General features: G+C 39.3%; 1 protein-coding gene across 9 annotated transcripts in view; it reads left to right on the top strand.

Moving 5' to 3' along the window:
- Window positions 1-15,000, top strand: part of LOC135096349 (glutamate-gated chloride channel-like) — a 104,366-nt gene that overhangs the window by 87,428 nt on the left and 1,938 nt on the right. For 8 of the 9 annotated variants that reach the window (XM_063997810.1, XM_063997809.1, XM_063997807.1 and 5 more), the window contains 3 exons: window positions 1,924-2,153; window positions 6,354-6,548; window positions 9,343-12,528. In XM_063997810.1, coding sequence (XP_063853880.1) covers window positions 1,924-2,153; window positions 6,354-6,548; window positions 9,343-9,849 — 932 coding nt within the window. In that variant the 3' untranslated portion in view covers window positions 9,850-12,528. Of the gene's footprint in view, window positions 1-1,923; window positions 2,154-6,353; window positions 6,549-9,342; window positions 12,529-15,000 lie in introns of those variants that run through there. The other variant, XM_063997815.1, reaches the window with a different exon arrangement.

Raw genomic sequence — 15,000 nt, 5'->3', positions numbered from 1 at the left:
GTCACAGTCACTTGGGAGGCACTGGCTGCAGCACGGCCTGGGTTGTGTGTGGCGGTGACGGCTACCCATGGAGTGCCGTCACCTGCCTGCCGTTAAGAAATCCCTCAATTACCCTGCACTCTGTCCTGCTATTGGTTGTCAGCATCTTAGGAACACTGGCAGGTAGAAGGTGACATCACAGCAACTTGATTAATCCTGTCACTGCAACACAGCCCAGTGAGCAGCAGCAGCAGAAGCAGTGTGTGAAGTCTTATCAGCATCCACAAGGAATTCAACAATTAAAAAGGTTATGGTTTGCAATTTCTCCCCTATTCCAAGACTGGGTGTAGCTGTGGAAGGAGTTAAGTGTCTCTGTGATTGGTGGTTATGGAAAGGTGTACCAGGCGGGTGTCGAAGGGTTAACAAACTACTTCTTTAACAAACAAGCGCAAACTACTGAAACTACACTCATTCCTAGTAACGGGAGGAACTCTTCGCAACACAGACTTTGAAATATTGTAACCAGAAGTGTGTGTAGAGAGAACAGATGTGAAGAACAGGCTGTGTCCACCACCACCACCACCTGCTCCCTGGCTGTCAGTGTAGCCAACCCAGTGGACTAACCACCTCACCCTCCCAAGTTGTTCACCAAATCTGGGAAGAAATGAGGAATAATTTCAATTGCAGTAAATTATCGGAAAAATATATTGGTTTTTATGTCACTTTGTAACCTAAGCTAACACCACCACCACCGCCGCCTCTCAGTGTGGGAGAGAGGGGGAGTACAAGCACAAAAGACTCAACCACCCCCTTGACAAATTATTTAGTATAAGTTTAAATAGTTCTTCTCTATTGCCAAGTAGTGATGATGACTAGTGTGAGAAAGCACCCAAACACACCCAAACACTCCAAAACACTGGTAGGCACCCAGAACACATAAAAAACCTCCCAAAACACCTAAACAATTAAAAAACACACGAATATTACTCCAAGCCACCCACCATCGTTTTGGTCATTAATTGTCAACCTTCGCCAAGTAGTTATTGTAGGTGGGACACATTGAGAGTTTGTAGGACACTCAAAGACAGTATTAGTACAAGATGTTAGAAGACTCAAACAGAACATTAGATTAAGGGAGTCATGCTTTCTCTGGGCAGTTTAAGGGCTGGAGGGAGCTTGATGCCCTTAAGATGCTCCTTATGTGTGTCTCTTAAGGGAGTCATGCTTTCTCCTGGTAGTTTAAGGCTGGAAGAAACTTGGCACCCTCTATGTGGTCCTTGTGTGTGTGTGTGTGTGTGTGTGTGTGTGTGTGTGTGTGTGTGTGTGTGTGTGTGTGTGTGTGTGTCTTGTAAAACACACCAATGAATAATAAACACACACACACACACACACACACACACACACACACACACACACACACACACACACACACACACACACACACACACACAAAAACACACTCAAAACCCCAAAACATATCAAAACACCCGAAAACACACTCAAAACACCTGAAACACCCCAAAAAACACACTCAAAACACCAAAAAACACATTCAAAACACCTCAAACACACCAAAACATCCAAAACACACCAAAACACCCCATAACACACCCAAAACACCCAAAAAAACACCCCAAAACACTACATAACGCTACATAACACTCCAAAATATCCCCGAGATACTCTCAGAGGACCCAAAAGCACCCCAAAACACACCCCAAACACACTCAACAAACCTTAACACTCCAGTGGGCATTTTTTTTATTGATTTTTGTTGCTCTTGGCCAGTGTCCTTCTTACATAAAAAAAAAAAAAAAAAAAAAAATCCTAACATGGTGACTAATGATCAGAAATTATAGTAGTATTAACAAAACCACTAATGAATGATAACTAGATTTACTGTTTCTTATTTTAAATTCTTACTAACACTATTTTTAACACCAGGTGCCTACTCTTGCTTGAAAGTGGATCTCCTTTTCAAGAGGGAGTTCTCCTACTACCTGCTGACTATCTACATCCCCTGCTGCATGTTGGTTATCGTGTCCTGGGTCTCCTTCTGGCTGGACCAAAATGCAGTTCCAGCGAGGGTTAGTCTCGGCGTCACTACCCTGCTAACCATGGCCACGCAGACTTCAGGGATTAATCAGTCTTTGCCGCCTGTCTCTTATACGAAGGTGTGTGAGAGTCTGGGGGAAGGGGAAGAATGTCTGTGTGTGTGTGTGTGTGTGTGTTTACCTAGTTGTATTGTACAGGGCAGGAGGTGAAGGTGATTTTGTCCTGTCATTGTTACCATATTTATCTAGTTTGTCTATGTGTGCACAGTTTTTGCCACAACCACCTCCTCCTTCGAGTCGTTCCACATTTTAATAGTTCGATAGGGAAGCTTCATTTCTTGGTGTCTGTCAAACTTCCACTCTTCTTTATTTTCTTCCTTTGCTCCCTCGTCTCTCTCTCCCTCCTCCATCTGTGGTAGCAAGTCATTTCTCTCTCTTCCTTCTGTATTGTTTACTAATTTGTGCATTGTTATCAGTTCTCCTCTTTGTCTTCTCTCTTGGTGTTGCTAATTCCATCTCTAAAAAGTCTTTGTTCACAGCTCAAGTCCTTCAATTCTGGCACCATCTTTGTTGCTATCCTCTGTATTCTTTCAGTTTCTCTATATCTTTTTCTATGTGAAGCTCAAACTGTGTGTGTGTGTGTGTGTGTGTGTGTGTGTGTGTGTGTGTGTGTGTGTGTGTGTGTGTGTGTGTGTGTGTGTGTTTACCTAGTTATAATGTAAGGGATGTGAGCTGTGGTGGTGTCCAGCGGAGCCTTCAGTTCCTATGTCATCTCTACACAGGCTACTCTCTCATCCATACTGTTGTGTACCTGTCCATTTAAATATTCCTTCTGTAACTATCACTTTTAATCCTTTCATGTCCCCTTGTATCTTTCATGTCCTACTTTATCAGGTCCTCTCTGTCCACCACCTCCATAACTTCTGATGATTCTTTAAATTACCATCGTTTCCTCTTTCCCTTCCTTGTTCCAGCGTTTTCATTTCCAGTGTTGCCAGCCTTGCCTCACACATCACTGCTTTGAATCCTCTAAGTGTTCTAATGTCTTTTTTTGTGCTCATTGACCCTCAGTTTCTTCATTTCTTTGTATTTTTCAGTAGGTCGTAAGTCTTTCCAACAGTTTGCATGTGTTTGTCAGGCGAGGTGTGGTCTGATGTGAACACTCACGGATCTCTCTCCAGTTTTGATCTTTATATTCTCTCTATGTTTACGTTTCCCTGAAGTCCTCTTTGCTCTTTCCGAACTCCATTCACACCATTTCCAGCTCCATTCCCAGAGTTCATCACTATTTCACAACTATCCCCAATACACACACTTGTCAGCAGTTGAGCATCACCATCACCGGGCTCATATCACTGTTAATTGCTTCATTTATGTCACTATATCTTACAAACATACCAGGGGCTAATACTGACCCCTGCAGGACCCCACTGTTAGCTTACTTGCAGAGAGAATGCTTGTCTCTACCACTTATCCAAAATCTGGTAACCACTTATCCAAAATCTACTTTCTTTTCACCCATCTTGTCGCTACAGGGTGTACCATAAGTTTCGATGCACTTAGATTTACAGACTGACAGACAGACACCAACTTTCCAGCGTCCACGAGTCCCTGCGAGCATAATACGTTGAATTCTCATGTCTCTAGTAACACATTAACAAAGATGAAGTAGAAATGGTGTTACTCCAGATTTGTGGGGCACTGTGTTGTGTCCAGAGCAGTGTTGTGAGGCACCTTATCAGAAACCTTTAAATTGGGGAATGCACAGTCCTCCCATCCATCTCTTTTTTATTTATCATTGTGGAGTATATATGTGTTAGATTTGTGGGTGTAGGACATCATTTGCCTCTCCTAATTGTGTTGTTAGTGTGTTGTTTGTGTTGTTTGCCTCCAGGTGTTCAGACTATCTCTCCTTCACTTAAAATTTATGTTCCCTTTTGAGGTTTAGCAAATTGGCTCACCTCAACTCAAAACTGTATGAAACTCGACACTTTTACGCTGATAATTTCACCAGACACAACAAGAACACCAGGGAATTTAAGACTGCATCCGTGAAGCTTCGTAAAATTGTCAAATCTTTCCCTACATGAACAGAACAGGATGTCTACCAGATTGAGACGGTTGGGTACTCTCACACGCCTCGGCTGCCCCGCTTGTTAGGGACTCTGGTCTGCAATTAGTCTGATTTCCGTCACCTTTATAAAGTGGCATGGTGTTTTTTTTCGGTCTTTTTTTCCTCCCTCTAGTAAACTCTCTGGTGTGTCTTTTATCTGCCTGCTCCTCCTGCAATTTCCTGTTTGCAGTTCCGTCTGGTTCCTGTGACTTCAAAATACCATCTCATTAACTTTATTCCATGAACTTTGACCTCTGCACCTCCTCATCTGTCTTGCTTCTGTCTATTCCATGAACTTTGACCTCTGCACCCCCTCATCTGTCTTGCTTCTGTCTATTCCATGAACTTTGACCTCTGCACCCCCTCATCTGTCGTGCCCCTGTCTATACCATGAACTTTGACCTCTGCACCTCCCCATCTGTCGTGCCCCTGTCTATACCATGAACTTTGACCTCTGCACCTCCCCATCGTCCTGCCCCTGTTGTTTCCCACCCCTGTATCTCCCCAGCGGTCAGTCATTGTCTCGGCCATAACCACATCAGCCTCACATTGCAGTCTGCATTATTTTCTCATTTCCTGTTCATTTTTCAAGTTGTTATTCATATACTGGTGGAATAATTTTAGTTGAGTTTTTTTTATTTATTTTTTTATTTTATCCTTGTCAATTGTGCTTCAGTAATTGGTTCCCTCTAAACTAGGTACTTCCACTTCTTCATTCCTTGCATCTCTATCCACCTCCCAATCTCTCCCATCCCTGCCTCTCCTCCGCCTCCACCAGGTACTTCCACTTCTTCATTCCTTGCATGTCCAAACACTTCACAGACTCTCCCATCCCTGCTTCTCCTCCTCCGCCTCACCACACCTCAAACCTCTCTTTAATCTTCATCTGTTTCAATCTTCCCTCATGTTCCACCAATGTTTGTGTCTCTCCAGCAGAATCTTCCACTTGTCCACACATTGCTGGCGTGAAAAGGGGTCCTATTGTGTGTCTTTAAAGTGTGTTTTTGGTGTAATCTCCCTGGTTTTCATGTAATCTCCCTTGTTTTGGTGTAATTAATCTTGCCTGTGTTCTTTCTTCTTACAAACCTTTCTGCCCCATATCTGACAGCCTGTGGTGATTCCTGTGTGTGTGTGTGACCTGTCTGGCTATCTTGGGTCCCTTGGTGGAGGTCAGGGCAGGTCATGGTGGCTAGTTCACTGTATCTGGTGTTTGTAATCATGTTAAGCTGAATTTTTTTTTTTTTTCTTTTTTCTTTTTCTTTTTCTTTTTTATTTTTAGCAACATATTAACAAGATTTCTACATTATTAACAGGCAAAATGTTAAAAGCCTTTCACTGCAACACCAAACACTGAACAGCACTGCATGGCGTATTTATCAGCGTTTACGAGAAAAAAAGGTGATCGAAAGGGATTGATTTTGTATTTTTCTACCCAGTTTAAAGATTGCAGGCAGGTGTGCAGCAAGTAAAGGTGTCTCAGAGTGCTTAGTAATTAATGAAAGATGTAACAAGTAGCTGTGAAAGGGTTAAGTGTGATATTTTCCAGGATCTTTTGTCTCTCTCTCTCTCTCTCTCTCTCTCTCTCTTTTACTTTTAATTTCCAGTGTTTCCTTTTCACCCACAAGTATAAGATTGTTATTCTGTTTCCCCTCATCAGTGACACTCTTGTTTTGCTTATCCTTCACTATTCTCTCTCTCTCTCTCTCTCTCTCTCTCTCTCTCTCTCTCTCTCTCTCTAGGTCTCTCTCTCTCTCTCTCTCTCTCTCTCTTTCTTTCTTTCTTTCTTTCTTTCTTTCTTTCTTTCTTTCTTTCTTTCTTTCTTTCTTTCTTTCTTTCTTTCTTTCTTTCTCTCTCTCTCTCTCTCTCTCTCTCTCTCTCTCTCTCTCTCTCTCTCTCTCTCTCTCTCTCTCTCTCTCTCTCTCTCTCTCTCTCTCTCTCTCTCTCTCTCTCTCTCTCTCTCTCTCTCTCTCTCTCTCCTCTCCTCTCCTCCTCTCCTCTCCTCTCCTCCTCCTCCTCCTCCACCACTTCCTCTTCCTATTTCTCTCCCTTTCATTCTTCTCTTCCTCCACCACCACCACGACCACCACCACCACCACCACCACCTCATTCACTCACACACTCAAAACAACAATATTTTTACCACTTTACTCACACCTCAGCACTTCTCAGGACGTCCCAGCACCTGACCACACTCTCCTCACACACAGGCCATCGACGTGTGGACCGGCGTTTGTCTGACGTTTGTCTTTGGTGCGCTCCTTGAGTTTGCGCTTGTAAATTATGCATCAAGATCAGACATACATAGAGAAAAGCAGAAGAAACAGAGGAGGCAGTGGGAGTTTGAGCACCAGGCAGCCATAGAGGGAGAAGGAGAAGGGGATGGCCCCGCGACGTTTGCAATGGTACGTTTGGGGTCGCTTTTCACCCGTTTGGACTGATTTTTTTGTCTATGGTTCGCTTGGCCTGGGGTTCCGATTGGGGGGTGTTTATGTGGTGCTTGGGTGTTTTTTTTGTGTTTTTTTAACTTTTATTTATTTATTTATTTATTTGTTTGTTTATTAGGGCTGTTTAGGGCATTTTTTGGTGCTTTTTTATATAGTGAGTTTTTTTTTTTTTTTTTTTTTTCAATTGGGTGTTTTTTTCTGGTTTTGGTAAGTTTGGTGTTTTTTGCCTGTTTTTTCTTAGTTTTCTTTTTTTATTTGTTTATTTGGGGTGTTTAGATGTGTTTTTAGTGCACTTTGAAGTACTTCAGTATGTTTGGGTGTGTTTTGAAGTGTTCTAGGTGTGTTTGGGTGTGGTTGGGTGTGTTTTGAAGTGTTTTAGGTGTGTTTGGGTGTGTTTAGATGTGTTTGACTGTTTTGGGTTCATTTTTTTTTTCTGTAGGAGTGACACTGGCCAAGGGCAACAAAAATCTAATAAAAAAAATGTCCACTGAAATGGCAGTCCCATAAAAGGGTCAAAGCAGTGGTCAAAAATTGCTGAATAAGTGTCTTGAAACCTCCCTCTTGAAGGAATTCAAGTCATAGGAAGGTGGAAATACAGAAGCAGGCAGGGAGTTCCAGAGTTTACCAGAGAAAGGGATGAATGATTGAGAATACTGGTTAACTCTTGCGTTAGAGAGGTGGACAGAATAGTGGTGAGAGAAAGAAGAAAGTGTTGTGCAGCGAGGCCGCGGAAGGAGGGGAGGCATGCAGTTAGCAAGATCAGAAGAGCAGTTAGCATGAAAATAGCGGTAGAAGACAGCTAGAGATGCAACATTGCGGCGGTGAGAGAGAGGCTGAAGACAGTCACTGAGAGGAGAGGAGTTGATGAGACGAAAAGCTTTTGATTCCACCCTGTCTAGAAGAGCAGTATGAGTGGGTGTGTTTGAGTGTGTTTGTGTGTGTCTTGGTGTATTTTGGGTGATTAGGTGTGTTTTGGTGTGTTTTGAGTGTGTTTTGAGTGTTTGTGTGTGTTTGAGTGTGTTTGGGTGTGTTTGGATGTGTTTGAGTGTGTTTGGGTGTGTTTGGATGTGTTTGAGTGTGTTTGGGTGTGTTTGGATGTGTTTGAGTGTGTTTGGGTGTGTTTTGGTGTGTTTTGAGTGTGTTTGGGTGTGTTTTGAATGTGTTTGGGTGTGTTTTGAGTGTGTTTGAGTGTGTTTGGGTGTGTTTGGGTGTGTTTTGAGTGTTTTGAGTGTGTTTGGGTGTGTTTGGGTGTGTTTTGGTGTGTTTTGAGAGTGTTTTGGGTTTGTGTTGTGTGTTTTGTTTTGGTGTGTTTTGAGTGTGTTTTGGTGTGTTTTGAGTGTGTTTGGGTGTGTTTTGGTGTGTTTGGTGTGTTTTAGTGTGTTTGGTGTGTTTTGAGTTTGTTTGGATGTGTTTTGGGTGTGTTTGAGTATATTTTGTGTGTTTGGGTGTGTTTTGAGTGTGTTTGAGTATGTTTGGGTGTGTTTTGAGTGTATATTTGTGTGTTTTTGTGTGTTTTGAGTGTGTTTTTGTGTGTTTGGGTGTGTTTGGGTGTGTTTGGGTATGTTTGGGTGCATTTGGGTGTGTTTGGGTATGTTTTGAGTGTGTTTGGATGCATTTGAGTGTTTTGAGTGTGTTACAATTAAGTTCACTAAAATCAAGAAACTAATATTGTATTTATTTATTTTTTTACTTTCATTAAGCTAAAAAATGTTATAATCTTGAATTAAAATAAGTGTAAATTAATTGTTGTTGTTGTTGTTGTTGTTGTTGTATAAATGCCTTGTTTATTTCTTTGTTTTTTTGTTTTCTTTACTTAAATTCATTTGCTTCATATTTTTTTTCTTGTTTTTCTCTTTATTTATTCATTTTCTTTCTTTTATTTCTTCCTCCCCTTCCCTTCTCTTCCTTCCTTCCTTCCTTCCTTCCTTCCTTCCTTCCTTCCTTCCTTCCTTCCTTCCTTCCTTCCTTCCTTTCTTTCTTTCTTTCTTTCTTTCTTTCTTTCTTTCTTTCTTTCTTTCTTTCTTTCCTCTCTCCCTCCCTCCCTCCCTCCCTCCCTTCTTTACCTTGAGATATTTAAATAACCACTATGCATACTGTTGTAATCTGCTTTGTTATGTAATTTTATGCAATTCTGTATGTAATTGCCCTTATATTCATTTATTTATTTGTTTGTTATTGTATTTGTTGTTATTTTTGTTGTTTTGTTGTTGTTGTTTAGTTAGAAATGTGTTTTGTTTTGGTGTGTGTGTGTGTGTGTGTGTGTGTGTGTGTGTGTGTGTGTGTGTGTGTGTGTGTGTGTGTGTGTGTGTGCGTGCGTGTGTGTGTTTGCAATACCCACCCACCCAGGCCACCAAATAAACAAACAAACAAACAAACAGACAGACATGTATATTTATCCCAGTGTATGTATGTATGTATGTATGTATGTAATCTAGTGTGTGTATGTGTGTGTGTGTGTTTGCAAGAGTTAACCAGCCAGCCACCAGACAGACAAACAAGTAAACAAACAAACAAACAGACAAACAAACATGTATATTTACCCCAAAGTATGTGTGTATGTACGTAACCTAGTGTGTGTGTGTGTGTGTGTGTGTGTGAAGGAACCAAAACAAAACAACCTAACTAACATAAATTATCGATATTTTTCCACCACCACCACCACCACCACCACCACCATGTACATATCACACACACACACACACACACACACACACACACACACACACACACACACACACACACACACACACAGGCGCGTCAGTGTGAGATCCACATGCGAACACAGCCGCCACGGAGGTGCTGTGCGTCCTGGCTGTCAAAATTTCCGTCGAGAAGCAAAAGAATTGACGTCATCTCGCGCATCACCTTTCCTCTGGTGTTTGCCCTCTTCAACGTGGTCTACTGGAGCACCTACCTGTTCCGGGAGGAGGAGGAGATGCCCCCCATCCGTAAGGGCACTAGGATACCCTGCCACGCCCCTAGGAGCTGCAGGATATCTGAAGGACTGGAGAGTGAAGAAATGCGAGATATTATGACTGGAGAGACAGAGAGAGTGGTGTTTTCTTGTTCTTTTTTGTATTTAAGCTGGTTTTCTGAGGCAAGTAACTGTCCAGGGTTAAGGAGAAGGTGCTCTCCCATCCTTAAGGACACTAGGATACCCTGCCACACCCCTAGGAACTGCAGGATATCAGGAAGAGTCAGGATATCAGGCGTGTGTGTGTGTGTGTGTGTGTGTGTGTGTGTGTGTGTGTGTGTGTGAAGAAAAGAGAGGATATTTGCCTAGTAATTCTAATTTTCTGGGGCACCTAACTGTCCAGGGGCAAGGAGGATGTGCCCCCGTATTCTTAAGGGTGCTAGGATGTCCCTCAACACCCCCAGGAACCGCAGGATATGAGGAGTGAAGTGTGTGTGCTGGTGGCTTGTAGGGCGTGACAAGCAAAGGATATGGAAAGACTGTTTGTTTTGTCTTATTTTCTGAGATCCAACCTAACCTAACCTAACCTAACCTAACCTAACCTAACCTGATCTAATCCAACCTAACCTAACCTAACCTAACCTAACCTAACCTAACCTAACCTAACCTAACCTGATCTAATCCAACCTAACCTAACCTAACCTAACCTAACCTAACCTAACCTAACCTAACCTAACCTAACCTAACCTGATCTAATCCAACCTAACCTAACCTAACCTAACCTAACCTAACCTAACCTAACCTGATCTAAACTAACCTAAACTAACCTAACCTAACCTAACCTAACCTAACCTGACCTGACCTGACCTAACCTAACCTAACCTAACCCAACCTGACCTAACCTAACCTAACCTAACCTAACCTGACCTAACCTAACCTAACCTAACCTAACCTAATCCAACCTAACCTAACCTAACCTAACCTAACCTAATCCAACCTAACCTAACCTAACCTAACCTAACCTAACCTAACCTAACCTAACCTAACCTAACCTAACCTAACCCAACCTAACCTAACCTAACCCAACCTAACCTAACCTAACCTAACCTAACCTAAACTAACCTAACCTAACCTGACCTAACCTAACTTAACCTAACCTAACCTAACCCAACCTAACCTAACCTAACCTAACCTAACCTGACCTGACCTAACCTAACCTAACCTAACCTAACCTAACCCAACCTAACCTGACCTAACCTAACCTAACCTAACCTAACCTAACCTAACCTGACCTAACCTAATCCAACCTAACCTAACCCAACCTAACCTAACCTAACCTAACCTAACCTAACCTGACCTAACTTCCTGGAGTGAAGGATCTTATAGGTTTGAGACTTTAAGGAAGAAGAGGAGGAGGAGGAATAGGAAGAGTAGGAGGAGGAGGAAAATGTAGGAATATTGTGAAGAGAGAATGAAAAAGTATTAAATCTGTAGTGTGTTATTGTATGGTGGTAGTAGTAGTAGTAGTAGTAGTAGTAGTAGTAGTAGTAGTAGTAGTAGTAGGTGAACATTGGAACAGTAACAAATTAACTACTACTACTACTACTACTACTACTACTACTACTACTACTACACACTTAACACAGCACAGAACCGCGTGTATGTGCGTGTGTGTTTTAGGGGGAAGGAAATGACTCAGAGAGAGAGAGAGAGAGAGAGAGAGAGAGAAAGAGAGAGAGAGAGAGAATAAGTGTTTGGTCTCAGGATAAATGTATACAGAAATAAAAGGAAGAGGAGGAGGAGGAGGAAGAAGAGGAGGAGGAGGAGGAGGAGGAGGAGGAGGAGGAGGAGGAGGAGGAGGAAGAAGACATTTAGTGCTCAAGTAAACATGTAAGAAAAACAAACAAACAGGCAAACAAACAATAATAAGGAAATACAGAAATGAAAAAGAAAATTAAGAAAATCTAAAAAAAAAAAAAGTTTATTTGAAAGAAAAACGCACATATATACACGAGAAACACGTACATACACACTCATGTACGTGAAATTTCGTACATACAATTGAAAAAAAAAACGGAAAAAAATATACATACCAAAGAAAACGGGGAAAAAACGTACATATAAGAAAGAAAACGGAAAAAAACATACATACAGAAGAGAAAACGGAAAAAAACGTACATACAGAAAAGAAAATGGGAAAAAAACGTACGTACAGAAAAGAAAACGGGAAAAAAACATACACACATAAGAGAAAACGGAAAAAAACGTACATACAGAAAAGAAAACGGAAAGACATACATACATAAAAGAAAAACGGAAAAAACGTACATACAGGAAAGAAAACGGAAAGAAAACTTACATACAGAGAAGAAAACGGAAAAAAACGTACCTAGAAAAAGAAAACGGAGAAAAATGCACATACAGGAAAGAAAATGGGAAAAAACGTACACACAAAAAAGAAAACGGAAAGACATACATACATAAAAGAAAAACGGAAAAAACGTACATACAGGAAAGAAAACGGAAAGAAAACTTACATACAGAGAAGAAAACGGAAAAAACGTACATAGGAAAGAAAACGGAAAAGAAACTTACATACAGAGAAGAAAACGGAAAAAAACGTACATAGAAAAGAAAACGGAAAAAAACCGTACACACAGAAAAGAAAATGGGAAATAAAACCGTACACATAAAAGAAAATGGAAAAAAAATCGTACACAAACAGAAAAACGTGAATTTAAAACGTACACACATGATGTACGTCAAAGAATCGTATACACACACGCACATACATGGAAATATAAGAAAAACGTACACAAGAAAAAAAAAAAACCTGAAAAAACCGTACACAGAATTATGTACTTGAAAAAAAGGAAATAAACAAAAATAAATAAATAAAACATGAAGAAAAGACTTACACACGCCCATGTACGTGAGAGAAAAACGTACACAAAGAAAATGGAGGAAAATAAGTACACAGGTAAAAAGTGAAGAAACGTACACACACACACACACACACACACACGCACACACAGAAAAAAAAATCTTATGTACGTATTTTGAAAGATAGAAACGGTCATGTGTATATCCCAGGAAATACTTACATGTGTGCACGTGTTTTGGAAGAGACGTGTGTGTGTGTGTGTGTGTGTGTGTGTGTGTGTGTGTGTGTGTGTGTGTGTGTGTGTGTGTGGAAAAGGAGAAAAAAACGAAAAATTTGTAAATTAGTGAATGGAAAAATTAAGTTTATTATTATTATTATTATTATTATTATTATTATTATTATTATTATTATTTGTATGTAATAGTTGTAATTGTAGTAATAATAATAATGATGATAATATTTTGTATTTGTATTAAAGGTTTGTAAGTATTATTATTATTATTGTTATAATTATTACTACTACTACTACTACTACTACTACTACTACTACTACTACTACTACTACTACTACTACTACTATTACTACTACTACTACTCTCTCTCTCTCTCTCTCTCTCTCTCTCTCTCTCTCTCTCTCTCTCTCTCTCTCTCTCTCTCTCTCTCTCTCTCTCTCTCTCTCTCTCTCTCTCTCTCTCTCTCTCTCTCTCTAAAAAAAGTATTTTATCAAAACTATATAAATATGTATGTATGTATGTATGTATGTATGTATGTATGTATGTATGTATGTATATAAATGTATACTTATATTAAAGTAAATAATAATAATAATAATAATAATAATAATAATAATAATAATAATAGGAAGACAGTGAGAAAAAAATATCGAAAAAAGAAAAAAATAATGAATAAATGAAGGAAGAAGAAAATAAATAAAGAAAATGAGGCAAATAAATAAGAGAAATAAAAGAAAAAGTAAAACGAAGGAATAAGCAAAAAAAAGTTAAAGAAAAGTGAGAAAAATAATGAAGGTGAAAAAAAAAAAAGACGAACCATTTAAAGAAAATAAAGGAAAAAAAAAACAATGAAAAGAAAAATGAAAATAATAATAATAATGACAAAAATACAGTAGTGTGTGTTGAGAAGTGGAGAAAACGGAGGTGTAAAGAAAACGGGAGATTATTCACGATTTAATAAAAAAAAAATTATGTATATGTATGAAAATAATAATCTTTGTAAATTTTGTAAATATAAATAATTATGATCATAATAATAATGATAATAATAATAATAATGGTAATAATAATAATAATAATAATAGTAATGATAATAATAATGATAATAATAATAATAATAATAATGAAGAAGTGACATTATTGTTGTTGTTATTATTATTATTACTATTATTATTATTATTACTATTATTATTATTATTAGTATTATTATTATTAAGAATCTGGCCATAATAATTCTCTCTCTCTCTCTCTCTCTCTCTCTCTCTCTCTCTCTCTCTCTCTCTCTCTCTCTCTCTCTCTCTCTCTCTCTCGTCAATATTTTCTTTTTTTTTTTTTTTTTTTCTTTTCTGAAATTTCCATGTTTTTCCCACGGTCCAAATTTTTTTCCCACGCCCCACTGTGTGTAATTCTATATAATTTTTTCTCTAACGGGTATGTAATTTCTAGTGTCTAATTGTCTATAAATTCCTATGTAATTATTTTCCACGTAATTTTTCCTATGTAATTTCTCAAACGGTGTGTAATTTGTCATTTTTTGTCGGCTGTGTAATCTTGTGTAATTTTCCTTATGTAATTCCTATTTGATTATTTACCTATGTGATTTATCGCGTATGTAATTCATATGTAATTTTTTTGTCTAATGTAATTATTCACTTGTGTAATTCTTTGTGTAACTTTTACTTACCTATGTAATTCTCATATTTTTAGTTTATGTAATTTCTGTGTAATTCCTTACCTATGTAATTTATATGTAATTCTTCACCTATATAATTTCCACTTATTCCTATTTAATTCTCGCTATGATTTCTCTGTAATTGTTCTTCAATTTCTATGCTATGTATTTCCTGTGTAATTATCTATAATTTTCACGCTGTAATTCTCTGCCTATGTAATTCTCACGCTAAGTAATTCCTAAAAAAATACATAATTCTCCTCTACTTGAAAAAAAAACAATGTAATTCTCATATGTAACTCCTATATAATTCTCCGCTATGTCATTCCCACGGCTATGTAATCTATGTAATCGCTCCCACGCTTACCAGACGGGCCGAGGCGCCGCGCTGCGTCCATAGGTGTGTGTGTGTGTGTGTGTGTGTGTGTGTGTGTGTGTGTGTGTGTGTGTGTGTGTGTGTGTGTGTGTGTGTGTGTGTTTTTGTACTGTGGGAGGGACGGGCCTTTTGTAACCCATACGCTGGCTGGCTGGGGGGGCGGGGCGGGACCTGACCTAACCTGACCTGACCTGACCTAATTTCATCTAACCTTAACTAACGTGACATAACCTAACCTAACCTAACGTGACCTAACCTAACCTGACCTAATCTAATCTAACCTAACCTAACCTAATCTAACCTAACCTAACCTAACCTAACGTTACCTAAA

The sequence above is a fragment of the Scylla paramamosain genome, unplaced genomic scaffold (assembly GCF_035594125.1).
Source record: "Scylla paramamosain isolate STU-SP2022 unplaced genomic scaffold, ASM3559412v1 Contig3, whole genome shotgun sequence".
Classification (NCBI taxonomy): domain Eukaryota; kingdom Metazoa; phylum Arthropoda; class Malacostraca; order Decapoda; family Portunidae; genus Scylla; species Scylla paramamosain.
This window is presented reverse-complemented; position numbering and strand designations above follow the sequence as displayed.